Source organism: Osmerus eperlanus, chromosome 21, assembly GCF_963692335.1.
Source record: "Osmerus eperlanus chromosome 21, fOsmEpe2.1, whole genome shotgun sequence".
NCBI classification, from domain to species: Eukaryota; Metazoa; Chordata; class Actinopteri; order Osmeriformes; family Osmeridae; genus Osmerus; species Osmerus eperlanus.
The window spans coordinates 7,208,139-7,223,622 of NC_085038.1; the positions used below are offsets into that span (position 1 = coordinate 7,208,139).

At 46.3% G+C, this 15,484-nt stretch overlaps 1 protein-coding gene across 2 annotated transcripts in view; it reads left to right on the top strand.

The window, feature by feature from the left end:
• Positions 1-304: 304 nt before the first annotated feature.
• The window catches only part of rasa3 (RAS p21 protein activator 3), a 28,662-nt gene continuing 13,482 nt past the window's right edge, over positions 305-15,484 (top strand). The window contains exons 1-5 of one of the 2 annotated variants that reach the window (XM_062447010.1): positions 305-554; positions 9,962-10,079; positions 11,026-11,129; positions 12,164-12,258; positions 13,573-13,649. In XM_062447010.1, coding sequence (XP_062302994.1) covers positions 500-554; positions 9,962-10,079; positions 11,026-11,129; positions 12,164-12,258; positions 13,573-13,649 — 449 coding nt within the window. In that variant the 5' untranslated portion in view covers positions 305-499. The remainder of the gene's footprint in view (positions 555-9,961; positions 10,080-11,025; positions 11,130-12,163; positions 12,259-13,572; positions 13,650-15,484) is intronic. The other variant, XM_062447008.1, reaches the window with a different exon arrangement.

Below are 15,484 nucleotides of genomic sequence, written 5' to 3' on the forward strand. Positions count from 1 at the left end.
GTTATAGGCTATATGGGCCATGAAGATGTGTTCTAAGCAGTAGCGGTCCTAGCACATTTGGCGCCCTAGGCTAGATTTATCACCAGGTCAAGATTTATCACTATCTGGCGTTGTTTTTCCAACCATTTTGAATTCGAATTAAACACACGTTTGTCCCAATCTGTTCGAGTGCGCCTTGTGAAAACGCTGCCAAACCAGTGTCAAACACTGCGCTGAGCCTCGTTCTGAACCCGCCCTTTGTATGACGTTTGCCCATCGGCACTCAATCAGTTGAGGAGAAGGTAATGTGCCCCGCCCCCACTGGAAATGTTGGGGCGAGTTTGAGCTGCCTCGCTGTTCCAGCAGTGGTCGGCTCGGCTGTGGGTATGCTCGCTTTTCGGGACGCATAGCAGTTCAACACGCCCCGGAGTAGCTTTGCGCTGGGATACACGGATACCACGCACAGTGGAGAATCGTCTCCGTACAGAAGTCAAAAGGGAAAGAGTGGAGCTACGCGAGCATGGCGGTCGAAGAGGAAGGGCTCCGGGTTTTCCAGAGCGTCAAAATAAAAATAGGTAAGCGATGCGACCTAGAGAGGCAGAATTCCCTTGCCCGTCCGTGGTCCAAAAGGTAGGCTACAGGGGAGCTGTTTTACAGAGCGCTCGCTCACGAGACCCCTTTTGCCATATTGTAATTCAAATCACACGTCGTTTCCCCCAACTATGCATTACTCGAGTCCAGCTATTGTAAAATAACCTCCATCCTAATAGTGTACATGCGCCCAATTCATATGCTGGGTAATTTATAGGCGCAATATCTCACATATGAATAATAAGAATTGGTAGCCTATTAGACAGCGCAAAGATACTACGCTGGACAGAAAGAACTGCGAACAGCTCCATATCCAGATGGCTCGCCTTTGCCACTTTCTCCATGTGTACCAGCTTTCGAAAGCCGAACCGTTAGTCGGAGATCCATTCACTTTTGTAGAATGTTAGTGTCCATTAGACATTCATTGCGCCACAACATTGCGCTGTGGCTGAATATGAGCCATCAGCATGAGAGAATGGAATTACCCGTGTCTGACTGCGTTTGCCCTCCTGTCACCACCGCCAACATCCTCCACAGTCGACGATTGGCTCGGTTTTTGGCCTTGGTTAGCTTTGTTTTGAAATAAAACGTGACTCAGTCGCATAATGTGATGGAATGATGTGCTGTTGGACCATTTAAAATCTGTAGCTCATCATTAAAAGCGACTACAAAGCTGCAGGACTATGAATAATGCAAAATGTCGTTAATGTAGGCTATTGTGCGCTATAAACATTGTCACCTTCTTGCACTAAGCCAAACATTATGCACAACTTCCCCCACACACATCAAAAGAAGCCCGTGGGTGCACTAGAAACGAATGTAAACTTTAAAAAAAAATTAGGCCAAACAGAAAAAACGATCAAAACAAACAAACAACAGACTGTGCCTATACGCGCAACATTCATGTCAGAAAACCAGGTAGGCTACCCTGCGCGACATAAGCCAAGCTCTTTGCATTTTGATCTACGCATCGCCCAAACCTCGTTTGAACACAAACCCAGTCGAGTTTTGTGCTTGGGAAGCGCCAGTCATTCACATGGCAAAGGGAAAAGCTGAACTGACACCAAGACAAACGTTTTGTCATGTTTCATTGTATTTGCATAGCATTCGTCATGAATGGAGGATCAGTCAGAGCCTAAGAGTGGTTGTGCAGTCAGATTGAGTCAGTTATTACTGAATTATAAGCATCTCATAACCTGTAAATACCATGCATTAGACAGAGGAGGAGACATGATTCATTTCAGTCTGCTGAGGCTGATATTGAATCCACGCATAATCTTTGTCGACACAATCTTCAAATCTGTGGTCATCGCAGTTGCATGCAATTGCAATGCCTGTATCCAAACAGTCATACTGCACCAATAGGTAGGGTAAGGACTGGAGACTCAACTCAGTTGCCGAGCAGCAGCCAGATTCCCTGGTGGTCCTGAACCACTAACTCCATGTTCACTGATGTTTCCCTGGAGTAGGCCTACTGCACCTTCCCATTGGTATTGATGTCTTAGCTACACTGTGTGCTGTTAGCCATTGTCCACCCAGCAGGCCTTAAAGCCAGGGCCTTTCCTACAGTTTGTAGCCTGGTTGGAGACCCTCATACTGTCAGCTAGGGGCCTTTGGCATGTGGCTGGACTTCATCATACTTGGCGTATGGCATACAGTTGAATATCTGCCACATATTTGTGAGTGAGGAGGTGGGGGGGACAGTAGATTTTTCTTGTTGTGCACTGATGACTTCACTGGGGTTTCCTAAAGTAGTTTAATACTAGGGATACTGTAGGTATAATGCAACCATAACCTACTGTCCGGGGAAACACAGGAAACAGGAAACTACCCCAAATCACTTCCTGATTGGCTGGAATGGACTACAAAAGAAGTGTGTCTGTTTTTTCCTGTGTTGCAACAAGCTAATGTGAACCAGATGGATTCTGTAAAAGACAGAAAGAGAGAGAGTCTTACAGGGTTGTGTTGTTCGCACACTAATGGTGCTGGGTGTTGATGGTCTTTCACCGGCTGCATGTCTCACTCAACTCTGGAGCTAGGATCCCATTGCAAAGCATTCTGGGATGTGTGTGGGAGAAGGGAATTGATGAGTTGAGGGGTCATTGAGGGCAGTGGCAGGGTACCCACAAAAGCAGCCACTCCCCTTGGTGTGGGTTGGTAAGATGAAGTATTGGACTGTTGGGTGGTTAGAGAGGCACCATTGGTGGTGATTGGGTGGGTGAAAGGGCCAGGAGTGGGTGTTGGTTCAAACTGTTACTGCCAGTGTTGTAGTAAGGAAGGCAAGGGTAGAAGCAGGGCTGAGAGGTGGAGGAGGGTTGAAACGGCACCAGAAGGGGCCAGACATAGTGGCTGGAAGGCAGTGGAGAGAGGGGGAGGCCAAGGAGGTTTCACTGGGCAGTGGAAGGGACTGGAGAGAGGTTAGGTTTCCAGAGAGGCCCTGCCGTCCCTGGCAGCTGGCCAGCAGAGGTTCCCAAACTTCCTCCAAGCGGTGTGGGAGACACAGAGAGGGGGGAGGGGAGAGAGCGAAAGGGGGGGCGTCTGGGGTGCCTTGACACGTCAGGGCGAGCTGGGTGATTAATCCGCCTTCATCCCCCAAGTGACGGTCATCCAGTGGTGCTCATCCCCCAAAAATCGGTGTGAAATGATCTTCATTTAGAACAAGGTTGTTCAGTCATTAGCTTGTTTGGTATATCTAGAGTAGATTACAGCAAACACTGTCGGTAATAGAAAGGGCACCGTGATCTGTGGTGTAACTAAACCATCATATGAAGACATTTCCTCTCAACATGAGGGAAAGCATCCGTGTGTTGGCGTTGTGCGTGTGTACGTGTGTGTCTGAAAACTGTGTGTGTGTGTTTGGTGTTATCAGATTGATTTATAAATAGAGACCGTGTGAGAGTGTGTCTTTATATTGGATTAAAGGATTGATTGAGAGAGGAAGAGTGTGTGTATGTATTTACATGCACTTTTGTCATTTTGAATGGGTCTGTGTGTGTTTGTGTACATGAATGGCATTTACTCCTGGAAGGAACCGTCTTTGGAAAACAGCGGGTTGTAAACACATCTCTGTTGACTGTTGAGACGCAGGCTGTGTTTTGGGTGCGTAGAATCCGGGTCTGCAACAGAGGACATAGTCTAGGTCCAGCATCCTGTATTCCCCACCAGAACACTCACCAGTAGCAGAAACGATAAGCTCTCCAGAGACGCAAAGGGTAAATAAGGGTAAATAAAAGGTTAGATAACTTGCCCGGACGGGCCTAGAAACCCTCCTCCAGTCTGCCTTTCATTTGCCCTCTCAGCACCCCAGTCATGGCTGTCTGGGTGACCTTCCCCTGGTTTCAGGAACACTAGGAGAGTTGTTTCTGCTTGACGGTGTCGGCCCCCCACAGTATCTTACCCCAGAGTGTCTGCTGCCATATGTATCTGTCTGGTTTGCTGTTCTCCCCCTCTTTTTGGTGTACACAGTAACCCCCCACCGCCTCCCCCACATACACGCACACACACATGCCTGGGAAGGAAGTTGTATGTGGGATGGAACATTGTCTGTGATGCGGCGGCAGATATGCCAGGTACTGTGCTACAGGAGTCTGTTTGAAGTTCTGGTACCAGGCTTACTCTGCTTTATCAAGGGCAAGGAGAACCTCACTGTGGATTTTCAGTCATTTTTGTCACTCCCAAACTGTAGCTTACAGAGTCTCACAGAAACTGTTCTGTCTGAGAATTAGCTGAACTCTCTGCAAACACTAGCCAGGATAGCTCGCCCCTCAACAGAATATTGTCACTAGTTTCTAACTGACTGTCTCCAACCCTTTCCCTCAAACAAGATGGCATATCAACTTAGGCCATGCCCTGTTTGTTTGTGTGTGTTTGCAAGAGATAGAAAGAAGAGGGAGGGCATTTGCATGTGCAGCACAGCGTGTGTGCATGTAATGTCATGTATTTATTTAGCTGACACATTTATCACAAAGGGGATTTGAACCCCCGACTTCTTCATCTGCAGTGAAATGATCCACCGCTGAGCTAAAGGCTATGTGGCCTAGGGGGAGCATGTGTGTGCGTGTGTGTGTGTGAAATCTCTTTTTACACCTCACCCTGAAAATAGGCCCACATGATCTCTCACCGTCTGCGGTTTGTAGTAAAAAGAATATGCAGAGAAATCTGGTGACTGAAGGGTGGTTGTGTTTTTACACAGTGCTGTCAATGCGTAACACCTTATAAAGTTAGAGGGGTCCAAAAGCAGACCTCGTCTTTTAGTGTCTGGTTGCTAGAGTTAAAACACAGCAGCACCTTGACTCTCCCAAGCCTCCTCTCATGACTGAAACACTGCACTCACCTCCTGGTCAGCATGAGTCTGACTGGCTGGCTCAGATTGCCTCAGCCAGTCCATACGCAAGGCAATGAACTCAATTACTGACTGTTTTTCCAAAATCAAACCATTTGGATCAGTTACTGAACGCGTACGGTCGGTTGAACTTTGGAACAGATTTTCAAAAACATATTTTTTTCCCTGGGTGATCAGCTTGGATGTGTGTGTGTGTTTGAAAGGGAACATATTATGTTTGTGTTCTATTTGTTTCCATTGGGTATGTATATAGTGTGAACATTAGCAAAGCTTGTGGTAAAAACTCTGTGAGTGACGGAATATGTGTGATCAGTAACTAAAAACTAGGATTCCGTTTGCCTTACCACGATTACCCAACCACATCCCAAACACCACTTGTTGTGACAGCTCGAGGAAGGATAGGTCAGATGAACTCACCTTGTGATGACACACTTAATGGCCCACTTTTATACAAACAAGAAACAACCATAACACGAATAAGCGAAACAAATCGATCCAGTGTTTTTGGCCTCTGTGGCAGTGTGGTCAGGAGCCTCTTTTTGCAGGATCTGACGTTGGGATATATGTAGTTATCCAGTCTTACCCAGTGCTCTGTAATCAATGCTGGTCTTGGAGACAGGTAATTAACTGAACGAGTCAATAATTAAGAGACATTCTGTGGATGGAGATTTGGTGGGATCTGGAACTGGGTCTGATATCACTTCCTCCAACACACCCACAGCCATGCAGGAACACACACACATACTCTCTCACACACACACACACACATACACACACACACACACACACACCTACTCACACACACACACCATTTCTCCCCTGACTCCTTCAGAGCGGGAGGGTAGAACAAAGTGCCCTTGTGTGTTCATCTGTGTGTGTGTGTGTATGTGTGTGTGTGTGTATGTGTCTATCTATTCTAATGTGGCACAGAGCAGAAAGAAGGAAGGACACTCATGCTATAACTTGCCTGACAAGTTTTGTATTTTTATTTTTTTTCTTCTTCTACGAAGCACATGCTTTCCTTGTCCAACACATTAGTTCTGGGTTATGTATGGCTATCTCTAAATCCCTCTGTCTCTACTCCTCCTGTCTCATGCTGTCTCATGCTGTCTCTCTCTCTCTCTCTCTCTCTCTCTCTCTCTCTCTCTCTCTCTCTCTCTCTCTCTCTCTCTCTCTCTCTCTCTCTCTCGCAGGAGCACTGGGTCGTTCGCCCCCTTTTAAACTACATCTTGGATGCAGTCGAAATTCCTTTCTCCTGTTGTAGCTCTCTCGAAGGCTATCTCGCTGACTCTCTTCCCTTTCTCAGTCTCTCACTTTCCCCCTCTCTCTTTTCTCACACTGTCTCCAGTCGCCTGTTTTCTTCCCTTGATGCCCCCCCCCCCCCCCTACCCCTGTCTTTTTCTCTCTTTCATGGTCTTATGGTCGGGTGTTTCCCAGGCTTGGTTAGGGAGCTGGGCTGGTCTACTGCACACAGACACAGAAGGGATCGGAGGAGTGGAGATACGTTATGTTCTAGTAGTAGCATGTATTTGTATGCATATGTAAATATGTGTTTGTGTGTCACAATGAGCTGGAAATAATATTACATCAGCTTTGACAGTTTAACACAAGAAAGGGAACATTAGAAGCGTCATTATGCTCATTGTCTATTTATAATTCTCATTCTTTTATTGTTTGTATTTCCTGTTTCCTTGTCTTTCACACTACCCCTCGCAGACTGATTTACTTCCTCGTTTTCCCTGCTAATCTCTTCCTGCAATGATATTCCCTAGTCTCGCTCTCTTTTTCTGCTTATCCGTCTATACCTTCCCCCCTTCATATTCCCTTTCATTAGAGGTAGGGAGGATACTGTTTGATCTATGTCACACTTTTGATTATTTGCAAATGTCATCTCTCTCTCTCTCTCTCTCTCTCTCTCTCTCTCTCTCTCTCTCTCTCTCTCTCTCTCTCTCTCTCTCTCTCTCTCTATCTCTATCTCTATCTCTCTCTCTCTCTCTCTCTCTCTATCTCTATCTCTATCTCTATCTCTATCTCTATCTCTATCTCTATCTCTATCTCTATCTCTATCTCTCTCTCTCTCTCTCTCTCTCTCTCTCTCTCTCTCTCTCTCTCTCTCTCTCTCTCTCTCTCTCTCTCTCTCTCTCTCTCTCTCTCTCTCTCTCTCTCTCTCTCTCTCTCTCTCTCTCTCTCTCTCTCTCTCTCTCTCTCTCTCGCACGCACTATCTTTCTCTTACTCCCTCAGAGAGTCGTCAGAGAGAAGGTCTTGTCTTAATGATCTCCCTCAAATTCTTCTCTATTAGCCGCCTACGCAGTATATGTGTGTGTGTGTGCGGTGTGTGTGTGTGTGCGGTGTGTGTGTGTGTGCGGTGTGTGTATGGGTTTAATCTGGTTATGCTGAAGTGGTATGTGCTCAGGAGCGTGCACTAGTCAAACGTTAGGGCAGGTTCCTCTCTAGGGGCAGCACTGATGATCTCTGCAGTTGTTGTTGTTCTGTTCTATCTACTGTATATGAAATGTTTGGCGGGGGGGCAAGGGGGGCTGAGTCAGACCCCCCCCCCCCCCTGAGAGGAGAGGAGACGAACAAAGGACACAGACGCAGGATGAAAGAAAGAGGAAGAGAGATGGCTGGAGAGCCAGGGAAGAAAATAAATATAGCAAGGGAGGTAAAGAGGGGGAGACTGCACTGAGACGGGTGGATCCGAAAAGCTGCTTTTATGATGAAGTCTCCTCGTTCAGCTGAGTGATGGGCCTTACCGGAGGCTTCCATCTTCCCTTTGGTGCAACACACACACGTAAACATACACACACTCGTTCAATCACTCAAACCTCTTCACACATTTCTCCCTCTGTTACTTACACACACCGACACACACACACGTCCACAGAGTCGTTTTTGTCACTGTTCAGCCCAGCCATTAGTCAGAACCCTGCAAAACCAAACAGGAAGTTTGTCATGCTATGACTGTCACCATGGCAATGGGGGAGTTGATACCCAAAAATGAAAAACATTTTGAGACACAAACAAGACCCCATTCCCAGAGACAGTGGGTTCTAGGTTTCCTATCATTTGACAGATTATTCAGGATGCACTATGCCTATGTTTATGTTGTCCAGATAGACAGGTTATACACTGTATAATTGTGCTGTTTGGGAGCTGCATTATAAACAACCAGCACCCCCTCCCCCAGCACATGAGCATGGTGGGTGTGGGGGGGGGAACAGATGCTGGGCACTTCCTGTTGTGATGGTTTCCTACAGAAAGTGTTTGTGTGTTTAATCATGACAATGGCCCCTATGATCACGTCCTTTTGGGGGATGTTATGCTCCAGTCATCAGCATGGCTCCTTCCTATTGGACAAACTGTGTGGTCTCACAAGGAAGTCTTTGTTTTCACAAATAGTTCGTTGTGACTGTTGATATTTTGTAGACACATTCACACATCCACACACACACAGCGCCCAGAACGGCAGCCGGCGTGCGAGTATAATCCCATGATGTTGTGGTTTCCAGGGCGACCCGAACACCATAATCCAATGAGATCCTCTGCTTGTGATGAGCTAGAATGATGAGGAAGGCAGGCAGGACTCCCTAGAGAGAGAGAGAGATGGCGGGGGGGGGGGGGGGCAATTATAGATCCAGCTGTCACCACCTTCTGATTAACTGACAATTGACGTCATTGTATGTTCACCGAACTGGCTCGAGACTTAACAATGCTGCCGCATATCACTACCTTCACTCCTACGAGATGCTACTGTATGACTGCTACCGTTCATTCGAGATGCTAGCCACACTCATTCATAATGCCAGCTTCACTCATTCATAGTGCCAGCTAGACTCATTCATAATGCTAGCCACACTCATTCATAGTGCCAGCTTCACTCATTCATAATGCTAGCTTCACTCATTCATAGTGCCAGCTTCACTCATTCATAATGCCAGCTTCACTCATTCATAATGCCAGCTTCACTCATTCATAGTGCCAGCTAGACTCATTCATAATGCCAGCTTCACTCATTCATAGTGCCAGCTAGACTCATTCACAATGCCAGCTTCACTCATTCATAGTGCCAGCTAGACTCATTCACAATGCCAGCTTCACTCATTCGCCATAGTACACAAGCGGCTTCACTTATTCATCATGCTATATGGCCGGCTCCAGTTCAGTCATTCAGTCAGCTAGCCCAGCAGGCCAGAACACACAGTGGTCTCATGTTGCAGGGTTAGTGTCTTACCCCGGTGTTCTACACTGATTTACATGGGTTGCGCTCTCTAGCTAAGTGATAGGATCAGATTCCAAGCTGATTGTGGAAGGGACTGTTCAGTCAGGATCTCCCAGCAGGACAGCTCTAGAGACAGAGTCTCCCTCGGGCTGTGGAGTAGCGCACATCAGTCACTAACACTCCCCAACACAAGCCAAGGAGGATATTGGGCCTTAGGGACTGTAATACAATCATTTTGGTTAGCTAGTCTGACAGGCCTAGTGTGTGTGTGTGTGTGTGTGTGTGTGTCTGTGTCGTGGTGGGTGGTTGGACCACATTCTTGTGAAAGGGTGTGCTGTTACACATGTTGGATGAGCAAATTTGGTCCCTCGGAGACCTAGAAGAAGTGTCCCACGCAGATTCCTTTATTCACAGACATGTAGTACCCGCACATGCACACACACACACACACACACACACACACACTCAAGATAGGGTACAAGAGGACAGGGAACTATAGGACTATATGTACTATTATCTTGATCTTCATTTCTCTCATTGGGGTTTGTGTCTATGTTCATGTGTACCTGTGTATAGAGAATAGAAGTACAGTGGAAAGCACAGTGGCAGGCAGGGCTAAGCTTGTTATTCAGTACTCTATGAATGGTAGGGCTTTGTGATGTCAGATAATAGATAGCATCTACAGGCAACAGGATATCTTTCTGAAAGCTGCATTCACATTTAATGTTTTTTTTTAATAGTCACTGTCTCCAGAGAACCTGTCTTGAATGTTCCTATTTATAATGTTACATTTCTCTCCCTCTTTCTCTCTCGTTCTCCTTGTGTGTAGGTGAAGCAAAGAACATCCCTCCGTATCCGGGGCCTAACAGGATGAGAGACTGCTACTGCACTGTAAACCTTGACCAGGAGGAGGTCTTCAGGACCAAGATCATCGAGAAGTCTCTCTGGTACCTTCTTACTTCTTCTGTGCCTGTCTCCCTGTTTCCAATTCCCTGACTCTCTCTTTCTCCCTCTCTCTCTGTCTCTCTGTCTCTCTCCTTGTCTCTGTCTCTCTCCCTGTCTCTCTCTCCGTCTCTCTCTCTGTCTCTCTCCCTGTCTCTCTCCCTGTCTCTCTCTCTGTCTGTCTCTCTCTCTGTCTCTCTCTCTGTCTCTCTCGGTTTCTCCATATCTGTCTCTCCGCGTCCGTCTCTCTCAGTTTGCCTGACCGTTCGGTTCAACGTGCAACATATTTTGAACGGGACAGGAATTCTACAGACCTTTTCTGCTGCCTCTGTTACCAACAGCCCTCAGTCTGTTTGGTTTATAGTATAATTATGTCATGAGATACTCTAATAAGGCACCTCTCGTACAAAGAGATATCATCTACTGACATCATTGGGATAATGGCTTTTAAGGGAGTGTGTCGTGTACTTCAGTGTTTCTGAGAGAGTGCAAGCTAGAGGAATGTGGACTATTATTCCTAGTAATAGCCTAAATGTTTGGATCATGAGATTCCCATTGCTCTGTATTCCCTGTTGCCATGTAGTCCAGTTGTGTGTTTTTGTGTGTCTGTGCACACGTACGTGTCTGTGTGTGTGTGTGTTCGTCCGTGTTTTGTCTGGAATAAACCCCATTAGATGTCATGGCATCATAAGATAAGGGCTTTCTCCTTCTTCATGTCTCCTCAGAGAGCCTGCTAGTATACACAAATGTGGATTATCTATCTGCAAACACACACATTTGGTGTTAGATTGATGCCATATTGCACTGGGTAAACCAAGTCAAGCACAATCCAGAATTTCAACCAGGTGTGGTAAAATATGTGTTTACTCAAAGATCAGATATGACCCTGTACTGTGCGGGCTCAGTTCTTGAGTGTAGGAGACAGCTCATTGTATTATCTCCTCTCTGCAGTCCGTTCTATGGGGAGGATTTTTATTGTGAGATCCCACGCAGTTTCCGGCATCTCTCCTTCTACATCTTCGACAGGGATGTCTTCAGGAGGGACTCCAGCATTGGTGAGTAATACTGTGCTCCCATTGGTCCCCTAGTTGTTGATAATCTCACCCCTTACCCCTTTGCAACACTCTGATTGGGTACCTCTGCACCAGTTTCGGCCTTTGGCCTTACGATTGGCTGGCGCTGTTGATCAGATCCAGGTGTTTACATTTCTGGAAAACAAGCAAAGCGATTGGCTGAGATGTGTTTGTTACCGTCCAAATGCTTTGTTAGTTTGTTGCTGTGTGAAGGAATGTTTTGGGCCTGTTGTGCTGGCGAGAATTCAACTGCAAACAAACAAATAAACAAACCACATGAAGCTGTACAGCCCAAATGCACCATATAATACACATATACATTTGAAGCACACGATACAACTCATATACATTCCATCTGAATCATATGAAGCATATACAACTCATATACATTCCATCTGAATCATATGAAGCATATACAACTCATATACATTCCATCTGAATCATATGAAGCATATACAACTCATATACATTCCATCTGAATCATATGAAGCATATACAACTCAAATACATTCCATTTGAAGCATACACACAGTAGCTCGTAAGCAGCACAGGTTTCACACGATTTTTCAGGATTGACAGTGAACCTCAGTAAATGGGCAAGGACAATCCATGATAGCGTGCAGCTTTAACGATATTCCGCAGTGTGAGATCAGCTGGTTGAAGCTGTCACACAGGAAATAGCCAGGAGATAAAGGCCTGGAGGTATTTGTAGGACATTGCAACAACAGTCAGGAGAATACCTGCACCTGGCTTAGCGGACAGAGCAAGCTTATCCAACGTCTGTTGGAGGAAAGATTAGGTGTTAAGCCTAACAGCGTTTAAAAGTGCGTGTGTGTGTGTGGATGTGTGTGTGTGTGAGAGATGTTAACAGACGTCATAGACAAGCTCATCTGCAGGTCTGTCATGACATGGATGAGGACTGGAGGATGATTACTGCACTCTGCCCTCCTATTGTGTATTTGTGTTTCCAGGTTTCTCAAATCAAGTGTGCGTGTGTGTGTCTGTGTGTTTTTCAGGTAAGGTTGCGGTGAAGAAAGAGGACCTGCAGAAGTATCATGGTAAAGACACCTGGTTCCAGATTCAACCTGTCAGCGCAGACTCCGAAGTACAGGTTAGTACCACGTAAAGAACACACACACATGCACACACACTCGAATCTACCTGTACATACACACCTCTTCCTTCCACGTCATTGGTCGTGTGTGTATGTGTGTGTGTGTACGGTTACATATGAGGCAGAAAACCAAACAAACAGACTGTGTGTGTAGCCTAAACAGGCCCCAGCTTAGCCTGCAGGGTCAATGTCACCTCTCTGAGTGTGCTGGGGGTCCCGGCTGCCACCATCACCGCACTTCAGCACACTTCAGCTTTGCTCAAACCAGGCTCCTTCTTTATCCATGGTTCACAATCTGTTTGTGGCCTTCATCGCTAGTAAGGCTGTGTATTCACAGTGTATTTGACCCTGATCCAACATTAGATATACGAATTAATTCCGTGGAACTGTATATGGTTTGGAATATTTAGCAAGGGGTTTGGTATTTTTGTTGCAGTAACCATCCGGTTGAGTTAGTTGCTGCTGTGGCTCTATCTTTTACATTTCCATATGTGGAAGTCTGCCAGTAGTGGAACATGATCTATGTACAGACTATAATGGTCCGGCTTCATTCAAGTTCATCGTGGTCGTGTCTGCTGCGGTCAGTCGGCCTTTAGTGGGTCAGCGACGACATCACAGTCTAGTCTTGTTAGATGTGCCCTCCCACGCACAAACACATAGTGTGTACTCACACAGACACACACACATACATATGTACTCACACACACACATACATATGCACACACACACACACACACATATACGTGTACTCACTCACACACACAGAGAGTCCGAGAGCACAGCAACATCTGCAGACAGATGGGAGTGTGAAGCCCTGGGGCAGTGGGTCTGGAACAGAGACACATTCATGTCAGACGCTGGAGAGAGGACGGATGGGTGAGAGAGAAGAGAGAGGGACGAGAGAGACCAGCGTGAAGGATGGGATCAAATGAAGTGGGAAGATAGAGTATCTCTGGCTCTCTCTCTCTTTCAGCCCGCCCATAGAGGACACATTGTTTCTTGCGTGTTTGTGTGTGCGCGTGCCATGGCCGAGAGACAGAGCGCGTTTGCATATTTATTGGGTGCTGCAAAGCAGTTTATCTAATGGAACTAACGCATTCATTCCCATTCCACATCAGAGGGAGACACGCTTACCCTGTCTGGTATCACACCATGCTCTGTTGTCATATAAGGATGTGTTATTATGAAGTGGACATTTGGAAACAAACCAATTTTCAGACAAGCACAATACATTCAGTTGTAACCCACGATAAGCAACTCCTAGATTCACACCAATAACAAATGACCTGTGTGTGTGTGTGCTCTCCACAGGGGAAGGTTCATCTGGAACTACGCCTGAGCGAGGTCATTACAGACAGTGGAGCTGTTTGCCACAAGCTAGCCACAAGGTGAGTCTTCTGCCATGACACACTAACACGCCTCAGCACAGACACACATGCCCATGCTCTACAGACCCTTCAACCCACACATATACACTCACGATCCTTCTCCCACACACACAAGACCCAACACATCCATGACTAAGTTTCTGGGTCTCTTTCCCACGCTGCTGTGTGTGTTTGCAAATGGGTGAAAGTGGCCCTCTTGTCTAATGTGCAACTAAACAGGAGGATTTACAGTTATCAGTCACAACATTAGTTCTACCGTATGTTCTAGCAGCTAGTTATCCACCCCGGAACATCGCTCCAAGAAACAAAAAAACATCCCTCACCAAACTCTTTGCTCTTTCACAGTCTCCAATAAAACCCATCTCCCATTCGTTCCCCAATAAGAGACAACCTCTATCTTCCAACCGGATCCTACACAAAAGACATGCACACAACATGAGCGAGACATGCTCAATGATGAATGCGATTTCAACCGAGCAGAACTATGTCTATGTGTTCCACACCTGCTTTAGTGTGTTGGAGCGTACTCCATGGGGTTCATGATCAGATGGGTTAGGGGTTGCTGTGGGTTCTGCATCTCTCTCTCTGAGATGGCTGTCTTTGCTGACCTATGGTCCACTGCTTGTTACTTAGCAACGCTTTGATTGAGGTAAAGATGCTCGGGGGGATCGTGTCCAAGGTTTATTTAGAGTCAGGCTGAGTCACCACTCAATAGACTGTGAATAAACAGAGCGACGTTTGTGTGTGTGTGGTGTGTCTGTGTTTCGTGTGTGTGTGTGTGCGTGTTACGCTTCAGCGTGTGGGATGTGTGTGTTACGCTCGCGCATGTGTGTTTCATCGTTTGAGAGAAGGCGGTCGGTGAGAGCAAATCTTACAGAACAGACGAAACGGTAGTTTTGTGTGGAAAAAAAGAGGGATTCGAGGAGTCAAATGTACAGAATATGTATGTCCAGTGAGTACAGTATAAGCATGTTATGTGTGCAAGTGTGATATGCTTGTGTAAGCATGTAGAAGCTTGGATGTTGGCTATATGAGCTACCGGATGGATTATTCTGTGTATGTGTGCGTGAGCGTGTGTGACACACCGGTGCGCATGTCTCTATGACACACCACTGTATAGCACTCTCTATGAAGACTGAGCATGGCTCACAGCCCCAAAGTATTGTGGGTAATGAGCTTAGTCGCATGGGGCAGAGGTGGAGAAGACACAGGGTGGCCGGTCAACAAGATAGGCCCCATTTAGAGAGCCAAGCCTTGGTAAGCCAGGATGGTCACAGTCAAATATACACTCCAGCTGACAGACTTTCCAGGTAAACATGGACCTGCTGCAGGGCAGAACTTACTAAATGAGTGGATCTGTGGATGGAGGGAATTTGAGTAATGGACGTTCGCCCTGATGTTCAAGTGCACGTGATGAATGTTTAATGTGAAAATGGGTAGCTGAAATGAAAAACACTCATTTGTAGACCTAAAACTGTATGGGAGCCTGGGGTTGATGCCCTCCTCCAAGGTTGAATGTGTTCACCACAATTATAGGGTCGTGGGTGGCTTGTCATTAAGATCCTCTGGTGAATATCAACCAATGAAGGAAAGTGTCTGACTGATTCAGATTAGATTTAGCGTTAAAGAACTCCCTGGTGAAAAGTCACCACAATCGACTCACTCACTGAACTCCAATTTGATTCCATTACCTTGAAATGGAGTCCTGTCCGATTGGATAGATGTCTATTCACTAGTCCATTTGAATTAGTTTCAATCCCCTGTAATTTCATTCGAATCCTCGGCCTCTCTCCACAAACTAAATTGTCCAAGCAAATGTGATTAGAGGAGAGGGC